Source organism: Penicillium solitum, assembly GCF_028829755.1.
Source record: "Penicillium solitum strain IBT 25940 chromosome Unknown utg000008l_segment0_segment0, whole genome shotgun sequence".
Classification (NCBI taxonomy): Eukaryota; Fungi; Ascomycota; class Eurotiomycetes; order Eurotiales; family Aspergillaceae; genus Penicillium; species Penicillium solitum.
In genome coordinates, this window is record NW_027072127.1 from 3336907 (window position 1) to 3348946 (window position 12040).

Sequence of the window (12040 nt, forward strand, 5' to 3'; positions counted from 1 at the left end):
AGGAAGAAGACGCCATACTGAAGTAAAAGGCCACTGGTATTGGAAGAAGGGGGGATTTTTTTTCATCTTGAGTACTTGATTGTGGATTTTGTTCCAGTCGCGTCGTGCGTTTGGATCTATCTATTCCTGAGTCGCGTAAAACCCGCGGGTACCCAAAACCCAACCCAACCCAACCCAACCCGCCCGGAGATGAATACGACTTTGGGAGGATACTGAGAAGGTCCAAATCACTGATTTTAAATGATCGAACTAAGGATAATATTTTTGAGCTCACTCGAAAGATTCTCATTGATGAATTTACATAAAATCATCAATGTGGCCTGTAATCCCTTCAGATGTGTAAAGCAGGGCGATGGGGGCAGTGATCTACTTGTAGAGGATATATATTTCCAGGTCGATGGCGTTCATTGTTTCAGTGTAATATCCACTCAAAAGCGTGACAGAAATAAATGACCAAAATTACACTAGATGACTAATCAAGTTTATCCACGATTTATGCATGTTTTTGGGTATTTTGGGCAACCCGCGGGTACCCGCCAAGAGCCCATGGGCGGGTTCATCAAAGCCAAAACCCGCGGTGGGTTGCCCATGGGCGGGTAAGGAAATTGAAAACCCAACCCAAACCCGCGTTTGGCGAGGTCTAGTCACGACTCACGAATAGCCTTGCTCGCACGTGACTTATAGCCCGAGTCGTATGTTTTGACCTCTTCCATGTTCGACTCTGCGACCTTTCTCTTCCTGTCACCCGCGACTGTCATCCGTACCGAAAATATCCTCTAGGGCCTAGAGATATGGCGTCCACTACAACGTTGAGCAGCTCTCAACCTTCGACTTCCGAGCCTCAGTTGGATGTGCAATACTGTGCCCCTGAGTTTTGCTTGCCGCCTCCTGATAATGTCAACCAATTTTGTCGGGACCAAAGCAACCTAATCTTCTACCAAGGTGTCATTATCGTGAAGATATCACCTAAAGTCGTCGTCAAATTTGGTGCTCATGTCAACATTACCGAGGCCAAAACCAAGATTCATGCTGCGCAGAATACAGGGGTTCCTGTACCTAAATTTCTCGCATGTTATATGTACGGTCCAATTGATCATTACGGAATCCTTACAGCACCTACATCTTCATGAGGTTCGTTGCCAGTGAAAAACTCCGCACAGCTTGTGACACTTTCGGCGTCTCCACCAAATCCCATATTTCACGACAACTTGCGAACTATATCCGAGAGATCCGTGATGTGAGGAACATTGATTATATTGGCTCCATAAATCATGGCCCTATTACTGACCACAGTTTATCGACCTCTATCGACAAAGGTACAATACCCAGACATTGGGATTGGAGCACACAAGGACCTTCTTCATTTGAAATAATTTGATTTTCAAGGCCCATTTGGTTCGGAGCAAGACTTTATTGGTGCAGGTTTGAAAGAAGGCGGCATGGATTTGCTAGGCCTCAGTACTTTCAGATTCGCTTTACGCTCTGTATGAACGGTCTCAATCGCTCGTGTTTAGACCAGAAGCTCTCTACATCTTGCATCTCGCTCATCTAGCTGCGCTTTTGCGGATTACCCTAGACATCTCAAAACCGTGTCTGCCCATAGGGTAAACAGATCTATATGGACAAGTGGACTATGCGGGACGCCGATTACTGCAGAGCCCACTCTTCCGCAAATATGGCAATATATTTGCAGCTGCAAGGCTTGGTCCTGCTTGGTTTGGGCGGGACAGTAATTGCGGGACGATGTGTACGTCGGTCGTGAGAACGACTCTGAGCAGGGTAAAGAGAAACGCTACATCGTGCCCCACATCAGTCCCTCTCATTCGCAATCAATAAAATAGCTACCCAAGTGATGGCTTTTGGCTATCAGTTCACTTGAAAAGAATTTTGGGACGTCTATTGCTCTGTATCCTTAATGCTTTTTTTGCCATATTCTCGGTCCGCGACTTTGAATGTTACTAGTTCGGTACTAGCGTCACTCTGAGCTACGGAGATAAAGACACTAACCGAATTGAGGGGGGGAAGTAAGAAAGCTAAATTGTTCGCAGAGTCACAATGGTGATGAAGAAAAAGATTGCAATAATTTTTTAGGAGATGATCGAATTTGCATTTACAGCGATGCTTTCGACGATATCAAGTAAACACATAGTCGTCGACGAGCGGTGCAAGACCTATATTGGCGGAAAGCATGAGGCAACGGGCAGGCAAACTTGCAGCCGGTGGTTAAATAATCGGTTGACTCGAAATGCGAGTACGGAAAGAAAGATAAAAGTATCAATCCATTCATATTCTGTTTAAACACAATGCTTAGCCCGGACTAGAATCCCAAGTAGACAATTACCTGTAAATTCTAAGGCTGCTGAACATGTTATATATATTATTGCCTCATTATAAGCTTTAGATAATCTGACGATAGATAGATGAGGCACGAATGGGCCTGTCATCTCACACATTGAATGGACATATCGAGGTACATCGACAAATGCCAGGGTGGCAGAGTAGTGGTTACTTTTCTTGGAGAATCGTGTGTCTGTGCCTTAAGTAATATCCGTTCTGGAGAGGGCCTTGGCGTACGCGCTTGAATCTTTGGATTTTAGTGTGAAAGAGCCGAGCGTAGACAGAAGAGAAAGGAAAGCAAGTGTCGCTTCAACGATATTTAACAGTCGTTATTTATTGACTACTTGTTCATTTGTTTTCCTGCCACTTTTTCTCACTTTTTTCTTTTGGACCTCGATATTCACAACTAGTCAGGTTCAATTTTATCTGATCAGTGCATATCACAAACAATTCCTCATTATCGATTCGGCGAGTTCAGATGACACCAGAGGCATGATTCACGTAAGTTTTGACCGAGGAACTACAGAATAGGTTCCTCGACTGTAAAGAGCCGGAGCGGCATTTCGTTCTTGTTGACCTGCGGGCGAGGGATTTGAAGGGAGAGACTATCAAAGATTCTTTGAAAATCCTTGAAAAAGAGAAACAAAATGTTGACTTGATCGACGGTCAGAATATTTAATTGAGCATAAAGTGTCCGTGTTAGGTGTAACTAAATATGTTGGTAGATTGAGAAACCACTTGCACGGCTAGGCTCGCAAGCTGCTTTTTCAGCCTAGATACACTCCACCAAAAGCATGATCTTGGGTATGGGATCCCGATTCTCCTCAGGAGTAACTCCTAAAGTCTCTTCTACAGATTCGATGAAGCTATTGTTCTTCACAGCGGGGCCTGTCTGTCAAACCCATGAAAGTAACTCTCCATTAGTCGACAAGTTGCTTTGCCACCCCACAACTGAACAGATAACCTGCCAAAGCTATAAGGGAGGCAATATGACCAATTTCTTCAACTTCTTCGCGACACTTCAGCAGCCGATTCCGCAAGGGCACCAACTAAGGCTGTGTACATGAGCTACTAAAAATCCTCCGTGTATTTTTGAAAATGTAGAAAAAGTTGATTATCGCAAACTGTGCTCTCCACACTTTGCCTGGCTATCAATATGAACAATATCAACAGGAATCTCCAACGATATCGACGAACGCTTTGCACTCTGAGAACAGAAAGACACAGAGAATTTGACATAGTAGAGACGTGCAGTTAAACAGGAGTAAAATGTGGGGATCATAACCATGTCAACAGTAGGGTATACGGGGATATTCAAACGACATAAGTAAACATATTTATCCTGATCGTCTGTATTCCCCGAACCCGCATCGACTACCCGCTCCCAAGTTGTAGGTGGTAGCTTGAATTTGGATAGCTTGAAATTTTCCCGGCGTAATCCTCGTTTCATACTTGACCCAAGTCCTTGGTATACCATGGGAATACCATTCCATGGCACGGTGGATAAGAATGTCAATGACGTAAAACTTCTCTGAAAACAGGCATGGGCCGAGTTGACCGCGTGGGAACCACAGTGATCGATGTGCGAGCGACGGCCTGTGTGGTGAACGAACTATGCAAACTATACATAGACCTTCCCTTGCTGACAAAATTGATACTATAACGAATCTCCACTGTATCAGGGCCACCAATTGAAAGACAGGGAGGAAGTAGGCGATGTTCGTCTCGGAGTCCATCGTTGTCAACGGAGTGACTGCAGGCCCGATTCAAACGAAGTGGAACTTTCAGTTTGAATACTAGTAGCTCCGATTGCCCTTTTGTGATGAACTTGGCAGGTAGCTCTTGGTTGCCTATTAATTTCTCCTCGGTCTTAAAAAGGATTTGTTCTTCTGATGTGACCACAACACCGTGAGCGCTACCCATACCGGCACGTTGTAGCTCAATAAAATGATTTCCTAAGGTACTCATTAAACAGTATTAATGTGCTCTAATAACGAGCGACTTACCTTCGATAGAAACATAAGCTTCAGCAATCTCGATATCCTGAAGAGCGACTATTTTCACAGATCCCCAAACAGCATCTCCCGGCATAAATGTATGATCCACGCGATCAAGTATGATTTCAGCTCGCAGGAGCTCTTTTCTCATGAGAAACTGTTTGAATTTTGAAGATAGTTCCATCGCGATGATCTAGACTTCTCATGGCGGGATTCGATAGATACTAGAAACGGCTCTATATAACATTAGTTCACAGAGCCAACAAGATGTAGAATAAGGGTTTTCACTTACAGATCGTCTCAATTTTGCGCGACTTCGGCTATCGTCACTTCAGTTTGTGTAAGCCATGGTGAAAGAAAACGGAATGGGTTGTTAGAGTTTTTGTTATAGGCTTGGGATACGAATCCACCGAGGTTTCTCCGTGCGCCTTTCCAATTACCCTTTTGACCATTGAGGTATGTCGAGATGAATACTCCACTCGTATTGACCAGTAGCGTTTATTACTTGGCCAAATTGTACCCTATTCTCTTCAAAGCACACCTTCTTCCTCTATAGGCCTGCCTGTTACTCGGTACTAGGCCATAACCCCCTTTCTAGATGCTCTGGCGAAATAATACAATCTGAAGTAACCTTATACAAGACAAGCTAAAATGACGATAACACAGCAGACTAATAGTCTGTGTTGAGAAAAGTGTGCCATGAAATCTTCGATGTATATGTCTGCGGCATCAAATTGGCAATGCACAAGCCTCAAACAATGCCAATTGGATTAACAGAAGATCCTCGTTATTAACGGGTATACTTGTTTCGTCATTCTTAATTTGGACAGGCTGCATTCCGATATGCGGCGGAAATGTAATATAATATACCTGTTGCAATAGAGAGAAATCATTGAACGTGTGTTTCTAATGGTAAGTGGAGTCAAATACCTCTAGGCTACCTTACAGACCGCAATGCTGGATGATTGTAACTAAACAGCCGGCTTTCAATCATTCCCAAATTCCAGAAGTACTATTTCTGGGTGGCGACTTCCAACGTATCTAGAATATCCTGCACCAAGTCACCCGTATCCTCCACACCCACACTTAACCTAATCAAATCTTCATAAATCCCACCCTTCTCCTGCACATGTTTAGGCATTGCACCATGCGTCATTGCGGCCGGAATTTCACAAAGACTCTCCAAGCCTCCCAAGCTTTCCGCTAATGTGAAAAGCTCTGAGCCCTCACAGAACTTAGCGGCAGCGTCACGCCCACCTAGGATTCGGAATGAAACCATTCCTCCGCCTAGTCCCTCTCGATGTTGCTTAAGCGCAATATCTCGGTCGGGATGATTATCAAGTCCGGGATAGTTGACTCTCAGAACAAGTGGCGATGCGGCTAATACCATAGCTATCGCCAGAGCACTGCGGGATGCGGCGGGAGCACGGAGGTGAAGAGTTTTCAGTCCGCGGTGAGCAAGCCAACAGTCAAATGGACCAGGGACGCTTCCAGCGGCATTTTGAATAAAAGATAGTGTTTTCTTTATTTCGGGGCAGTTCGAGGCAACCACACCAATTAAGACATCCTAGAGTTTTCAGCAAATGTAATCGAACCAGTTTCAGAGCATCAGAACTTACACTGTGCCCATTGATGTACTTAGTAACTGAATGCAGCACAATATCTGCGCCATGCTTCAAAGGGTTCTGGAAATAAGGCGACAAGAAGGTGTTGTCAACCACGATATGAGCACCTCCGGCATGGGCTATGTCAGCCACAGCCTTGATGTCGACAAGTGACAGAGTCGGATTACTCGGCGACTCAATCCACACAACAGTCACCTTATCCTTGGATACACTCAAGAGGGGGCCCAGCTCTGTATGGATATCATCCACGAATGATACCCTTATTCCGAATGCTGGGGCAAGATGTACCAGGTATCTATGGGTTCCGCCGTACAGACTTCCCATAGCGACAACATGCGAGTTAACCGAGAGCCCCTGGAGGACTGCAGCAGTTGCAGCCATGCCGGAAGAGAATGCTAGGGCATATTCTGCAGACTCCAATTCAGCGATGGCTTTCTCGAAGCTTTCCCGGTTCGGGTTTCCAGAGCGGCTGTAGATATAAGAGCCCGCGGGAGTTCCCACATGATGCTGAGCAAAGGTAGTGGCAAGGAATATCTAGATTAATACCATTTCAGCTTCGAATTAGTCTGAATGCTCTCGGTGTACTTACAGGTTCTACCAGGGCACCTGTGCCGGCGTCACGCGGCAGGCCTGATCTAATAGCACGGGTACCAAAACCTCTCATATTGTAAACAGTTGTTGGGTGAAAGAAGGAACCAGTTCAAAGAAATCTTTCGAAGAATAAGAGAAACATGAATTTACGGTTTGAACAAGATACCATGGTCGAGTTTTAAAGGATACCATTTGCGAGGGGTAATAGGACGCTAATTTCCCGAAAGGAAATCGACAGGGCGCAATTCATCAGCACTAAATGTGTTCAGTAGTGAGCAGCTATTTCCAAAACTAGTCAGTCTTTCATACTCACACTTCACACGAACTAGCCCCTTCCCCCCTTCTATGTATTGGATAGGTCTCAGGGTGAAATGGAACTTTTGCTAAGATCTTGCTTCTAAAAATTACAATATATTCACTGAATAGACGGCTTATATTGATGTGGCAGTCAAAAGACCTATTTTTGACCGTGTTGGGTTGCTTCCTTGCATAGATGCTCACCATATCAGTGCCTTGTCCACTATCATCGTATGAAATACTTTAGGTAGTTAGTAAAAGGCTTTAGATCCGACATAGCAACGACATATTCAACAAAAAAATCAAATATCTGGATCCTATAAACGATGTTGCGAAAAATGGAGCCCATGAAGTAATTAAGGATAAACTTTTTCGATAATAATTAACTGAATTAATAAATCGAAATGGCCTTGCTATATGTCCTCCTGTTACTCCTCATGGTATTGGAGTATTTTAAGAATACAACTTCTTTCATGGTCTATGCCAATGCATCTTACTAACGAAACTCTCCTAATGAGTGTTTGCCGTCTAAGGACAGTAGTGCAGAGGCCATTGTTGTTCACGGACCCGTTGATATGGGCGTAAAGAAAAAAAAAGAAAACACACCGACCGGCAGGAATCACGAGTGAGCAACGAGGCTCTCAGGAACAATATCGCAAGGCATGCGATGTGACTCTCGAAAATTACCTCAATTGATTCAACTCGCTTCCATTTATTGGCATTTATTATACGTCCTGAAACTGTGTTCATCATTCAAAGCCGATTGGCGGATACCTGTTGATGTTTTCTTTGTGGAGAGACATGGGGCCCCAGCACTGTCCCCAAAATGCCTAAAATAGAAATATCAAGGGCGCATGTTGATTCCAATCCTTTTAAAATCGATTTGGTCTACAAAATGCTTCATTAAATACCTCTTTCCCCAACACACAGTCCCTTGCTTAAAATGCGGCTTCCAGCGGAAATTCTTTTTATTGTGGTTAGGGTACGTGCTCCAGGCTTCTTACGCACCTGGGCAGCCAGCCGGCCTTACTGACCTCATGACTAAGCTATGCCATGAAAGGGACATATTGAATGTGCGAGCAGTGTGTCGAGATTTCAATGAATTATGTGAACCCATTATCTACCGCTTTCTTGTCCAAGAAATCTTAACTCGGCGGCACTTCCATCTGCATCGAGCCGTGTCATCACGTCGAATGAACTTGATTCTACGACTCATTGAGGATGGAGCACCTGTTACGCAAAGAAATGCAGAGGGGGAGACTCCGTTGCACATTGCATCGAGAAATGGTTATCTTGCTGGTGTTGAGACTCTGATTAGTTGCAACAAAGATCTAGATATGCCTACATCTCACGGATGGACGGCTTTGCAACTGACGGCTCGTTATGGACACGATGAAGTTATGGCTATATTTCTTCAAAATGGCGCAGATCCTGATATCCATGGTTTTCATGGTTGGACTGCCTTACATTATGCTACGCGAACAGGACATCAGAAAGCGGTTGAATTGTTGATAGGCGCTGGAGCACGCGTTGATATTCTGGATAATGACCAAATAAGCCCAATCCATCTAGCGCAAACAGCTGGACAACGTAAAATATTGGACATCTTTAACGCGGCTATTTTATGTACAATATAGAATGGATATCAATAATAGACTACGCCAAAAGTCTTAAGCTATTAGTACTAATATCTACAACAAATGCAAGAGTAACAAACGCTTGCGTCAGACGTGTCAAAGGCTATTCCGCAAAACATATCATCGTTGGAAACTTGACCTGAGGAAGTCCCCCCCTGGAAATTTGGGACAGCGAGTGGATAGGATCACCATGATATAACCAGGTTACTATTGCCATGCCCAGTGCCTTGTTGCGGTGTTTGTTATTTTAATTAGGAAATGAGGGATGGGGAAGGCGTTAGGTAACTTTGATTGGTTGGCAGATAATAGCCTTGACCCGTGTTTTCCTAATCTAGTAACTCGAAAGGCGTGGATGAGTCATCAATCCGTTCCCCAACCTTGGAAGGCTTCCACGCAGGAACATTTGAACACTATCCAAACGTTCCGCTATGTCGGATAATGAGCTGCCCTCATCTTTTTTGAACGGCGTTGATTTGCAGTGCTCACTCTTCCCCGATTTACCTGATTTAGCGAACGATGATGGGCTGGCACTGAGCCCACTAGACCGCTGGAAGAACTCCCCGCCAGAGACAGAGGCTGTCGAACTGGGTGACATAGTGAATTCTATCAGACTCAGCAACAGCCAAGAAGCGTATCTGATGCGACAAAATTCTCAAGAGGTATCTTTTTCACAACGCGGTCATCAACGGTCTCACTGCTCAACATCATCAGTTGCTGCGTCCGACTCAACTAGGTCTAGTGCCTCAAGCAGCTCTGCGTCATCAGCCCACAGCTTTGTGTCGAACCTATCGGGATCCTTTGGGCGATTTTATGCGGGAGTACCGACACGGCACCGACGCAGACGCCAGCGTAAGAAGTCACCTGTGTCTTGTGGTCGTACTCAATCACCAAAACGGCTTTTTCAATGCACGTTTTGCACAGACACATTCAAGTCAAAACATGACTGGGTAAGGCATGAGAAGAGCCTGCATCTGCCGTTGGAAACTTGGACTTGCGCGCCATTGGGACCGACCTATAAGATCGAAGGTGCAAATCTATCAAGATGCGTCTATTGCGATATAGAGGACCCATCGGAGACTCATATGCGTGACCATCGCTTCTGGGAATGCCAGCAAAAGCCATCCGTCCTCCGAACGTTTTATCGGAAAGACCATCTTATCCAGCACCTGCACTTGGTGCATGGAACCGACAGCAGTATTCCTCACGTGGAAGAAACATGGAGATCAAAAGTGATACATGTTAATTCACGATGTGGCTTCTGCAAGGAAACTTTTACTCGGTGGACGGACCGGAATAACCACCTTGCAGCCCATTTTCGGGAGGGTCTCCTCATGAAGGACTGGAAAGGCTGTCGCGGTCTTGATCCTGCGGTGGCCCTTGCCGTTGAGAATGCCATGCCGCCTTATCTCATTGGTGCTGAATCTACTGGCATCAATCCTTTCAGTGCTTCAACGCGATATCCAAATCCGCGGAATGACATCGGTCAGAGTTCTAATAATGAGCCCTGTCCGCAGCAAAAAGGAGATATCCAGCCAACTCCATTTGAACAGTTGACAGAACACTTGATTCGGTTTGTACGAGAGAGACAGACGATTGGAGTTCTTGTAACCGACGACGCTATCCAGCATGAAGCACGCTGTTTTGTCTACGGTGATGAAGATCCGTGGAATCAAACTGCAGCAGATAATGCAGATTGGCTGCAATTGTTTAAAGTTGGAATGGGCTTGGGTCCATCTTTCTCCACAGCGACGAACGATGCGGCCGTGGCCTCGCCAAAGCCATCCTTTCCACTCCCATGGACAACAAAGACGACGGGTAGCAACGAGCCACAGAGCCCACCTAAAGCTTGTGTCCACGTTGCACCGCCGGTCGACCCGTGGGTGCCTTGGGCCTGGCAAAGCCCTGAATGCCTTGCAGAATTCCGCAGGTCTAATGATCCTTCATGACCTTTTGCCAGCACTTTGTGGATTGCGGTCGTTGGAAGGTTTTTTTCTGGTGCTGGTGGATTGGGGATAACGGATTTACCCGTTTTCATTGTCAATGGTCTGTGGATTCTACCTCTGAAACGAAACAGTCAATATGAGCGCTATGAAACGTACTGACAATCGAAACGCAGTCTCGGTGTCTCCAAGAAAAGCCACAGTTTTACGTTCATACACATCGAGCGATAGTATAATCGCGCAGAAGTATGTATGTGACTGAAGTCAAAGGTGGGTTTCGCCATAAATGCCTTGAAGTTTAATATGGGCATCTTAATCTTTAGAAGGCTATCCTAGGCTAATATAGTAAATTACTTAGATAAATGGAAATTCAATACTTCGCAGATCACTCAGGAGCTGTAATATAATACAACTCAAAACATACACGGTATGTTACAATACCCATCATAATACTTACCAAGCTTTTGTGGTCAGCTGTGGCGGTGCGGATTATGTAGCTGTAATGTAACCAATTGTTTCCGTGTAACATGCTGGCTGTATTAGGATTTCGCCGTAACAGCCAACAATTGAGTTGTCACCTCAACGGTCTTGTTACCTTGTTTGCCTACTGCATTTTCAGGATAGATCTGAACGAATACCACTGGAAATAAATATATCATCATACCGAGGTGTATCTGCAAGCCGAAGTAAGAAGAAAGCTCACCATGCTTCGAACTTGCTGCCCGTCAAGTGTGTGTGGTGTTTGCCCCTCGACTTTGACGTACGCCACATTTACTATTTGTAGAACGAGTGTGATTTCTGCAGGTATCTCAGTCATCTTTCTATTAAATTATTTTTCATTCTCGCACAGCCAGGGATTTTTAAATAGCGCGGCAAGGAGTCTATACAGGTCAGCAAAGGGTCATATTACCCGGCTGGATAGCAAATTTTACAATCAGATATCAATTAAATACAAGTAAGATATTATTGACCGGACAAATAGTCTAGGTGCCCTTCAAATTAGCCCGAGATCGGGTGTATCTCTGAGAAGGCTTCAATTCCATCCAAGCCTGTCGCAGTAACGCTATATCAACATCCACAAAATGAGGTCCGATCTGCCTCAGGGTCAAATTCTTCCCCTACAAACCACGCAACTTCCGTTTACTCTTCGCATTAAGCCTCTGGTGGGGCTTACGACTGCTCAAACCATCTGTATAATGCTGAGGCGACTGAGTTTGTGTCTTGATTCTAGCGAGGGGTCTGCGAGGGCTGCTACGAAGGACTTGATTATCGTAAGGTAGGTTTTGCCCGCCGCCTTCTGCGCGTGTAAGTGAATGACTTTCGCCGTTGGAGTCCGCAGTAGCTTGGTTACCGTTAGACAAAGAGGTGAGATAGTCTTACAAATCTTTCCTCTTCTCGGTGGTTTCAGTGACAGCACAGTATCTAATAGGCTGATTGGCAAAGCCTAAAATAGGAGGATACGACTGGTTTATACCACTGGCAGATATTTTGGTGGCCTCACACTCTTCTGGTGGGGAAGTGAGCGAGTTTGGTTAGATGGCAGCTTGAATATAAGATTGGTGCGTATTATCCCTATCAAACTTAGGAGAGTTGAGGATTCGCGGATCAATGATATT

At 45.0% G+C, this 12040-nt stretch overlaps 4 protein-coding genes across 4 annotated transcripts; 2 read left to right on the forward strand and 2 right to left on the reverse strand.

The window, feature by feature from the left end:
* Positions 1-791: 791 nt before the first annotated feature.
* N7455_010573 (uncharacterized protein) lies at positions 792-1378 on the forward strand (the record flags this gene model as incomplete). The annotated part of the gene is made up of 2 exons (XM_065606479.1): positions 792-1078; positions 1114-1378. 2 exons carry the CDS (start codon positions 792-794, stop codon positions 1376-1378), a joined length of 552 nt encoding a protein of 183 aa, XP_065460442.1.
* Positions 1379-3849: 2471 nt separating this feature from the next.
* Positions 3850-4428, reverse strand: N7455_010574 (uncharacterized protein; the record flags this gene model as incomplete). Its single annotated transcript, XM_065606480.1, has 2 exons — positions 3850-4292; positions 4344-4428. 2 exons carry the CDS (start codon positions 4426-4428, stop codon positions 3850-3852), a joined length of 528 nt encoding a protein of 175 aa, XP_065460443.1.
* Positions 4429-5346: 918 nt separating this feature from the next.
* On the reverse strand, positions 5347-6623 carry N7455_010575 (trans-sulfuration enzyme family protein; the record flags this gene model as incomplete). Its single annotated transcript, XM_065606481.1, has 3 exons — positions 5347-5901; positions 5954-6493; positions 6549-6623. The coding sequence occupies 3 exons, from the start codon at positions 6621-6623 to the stop codon at positions 5347-5349; spliced, it is 1170 nt and encodes a 389-aa protein (XP_065460444.1).
* Positions 6624-8912: 2289 nt separating this feature from the next.
* Positions 8913-10430, forward strand: N7455_010576 (C2H2-type zinc finger protein; the record flags this gene model as incomplete). Its single annotated transcript, XM_065606482.1, has 1 exon — positions 8913-10430. The coding sequence occupies one exon, from the start codon at positions 8913-8915 to the stop codon at positions 10428-10430; it is 1518 nt and encodes a 505-aa protein (XP_065460445.1).
* Positions 10431-12040: the final 1610 nt, after the last annotated feature.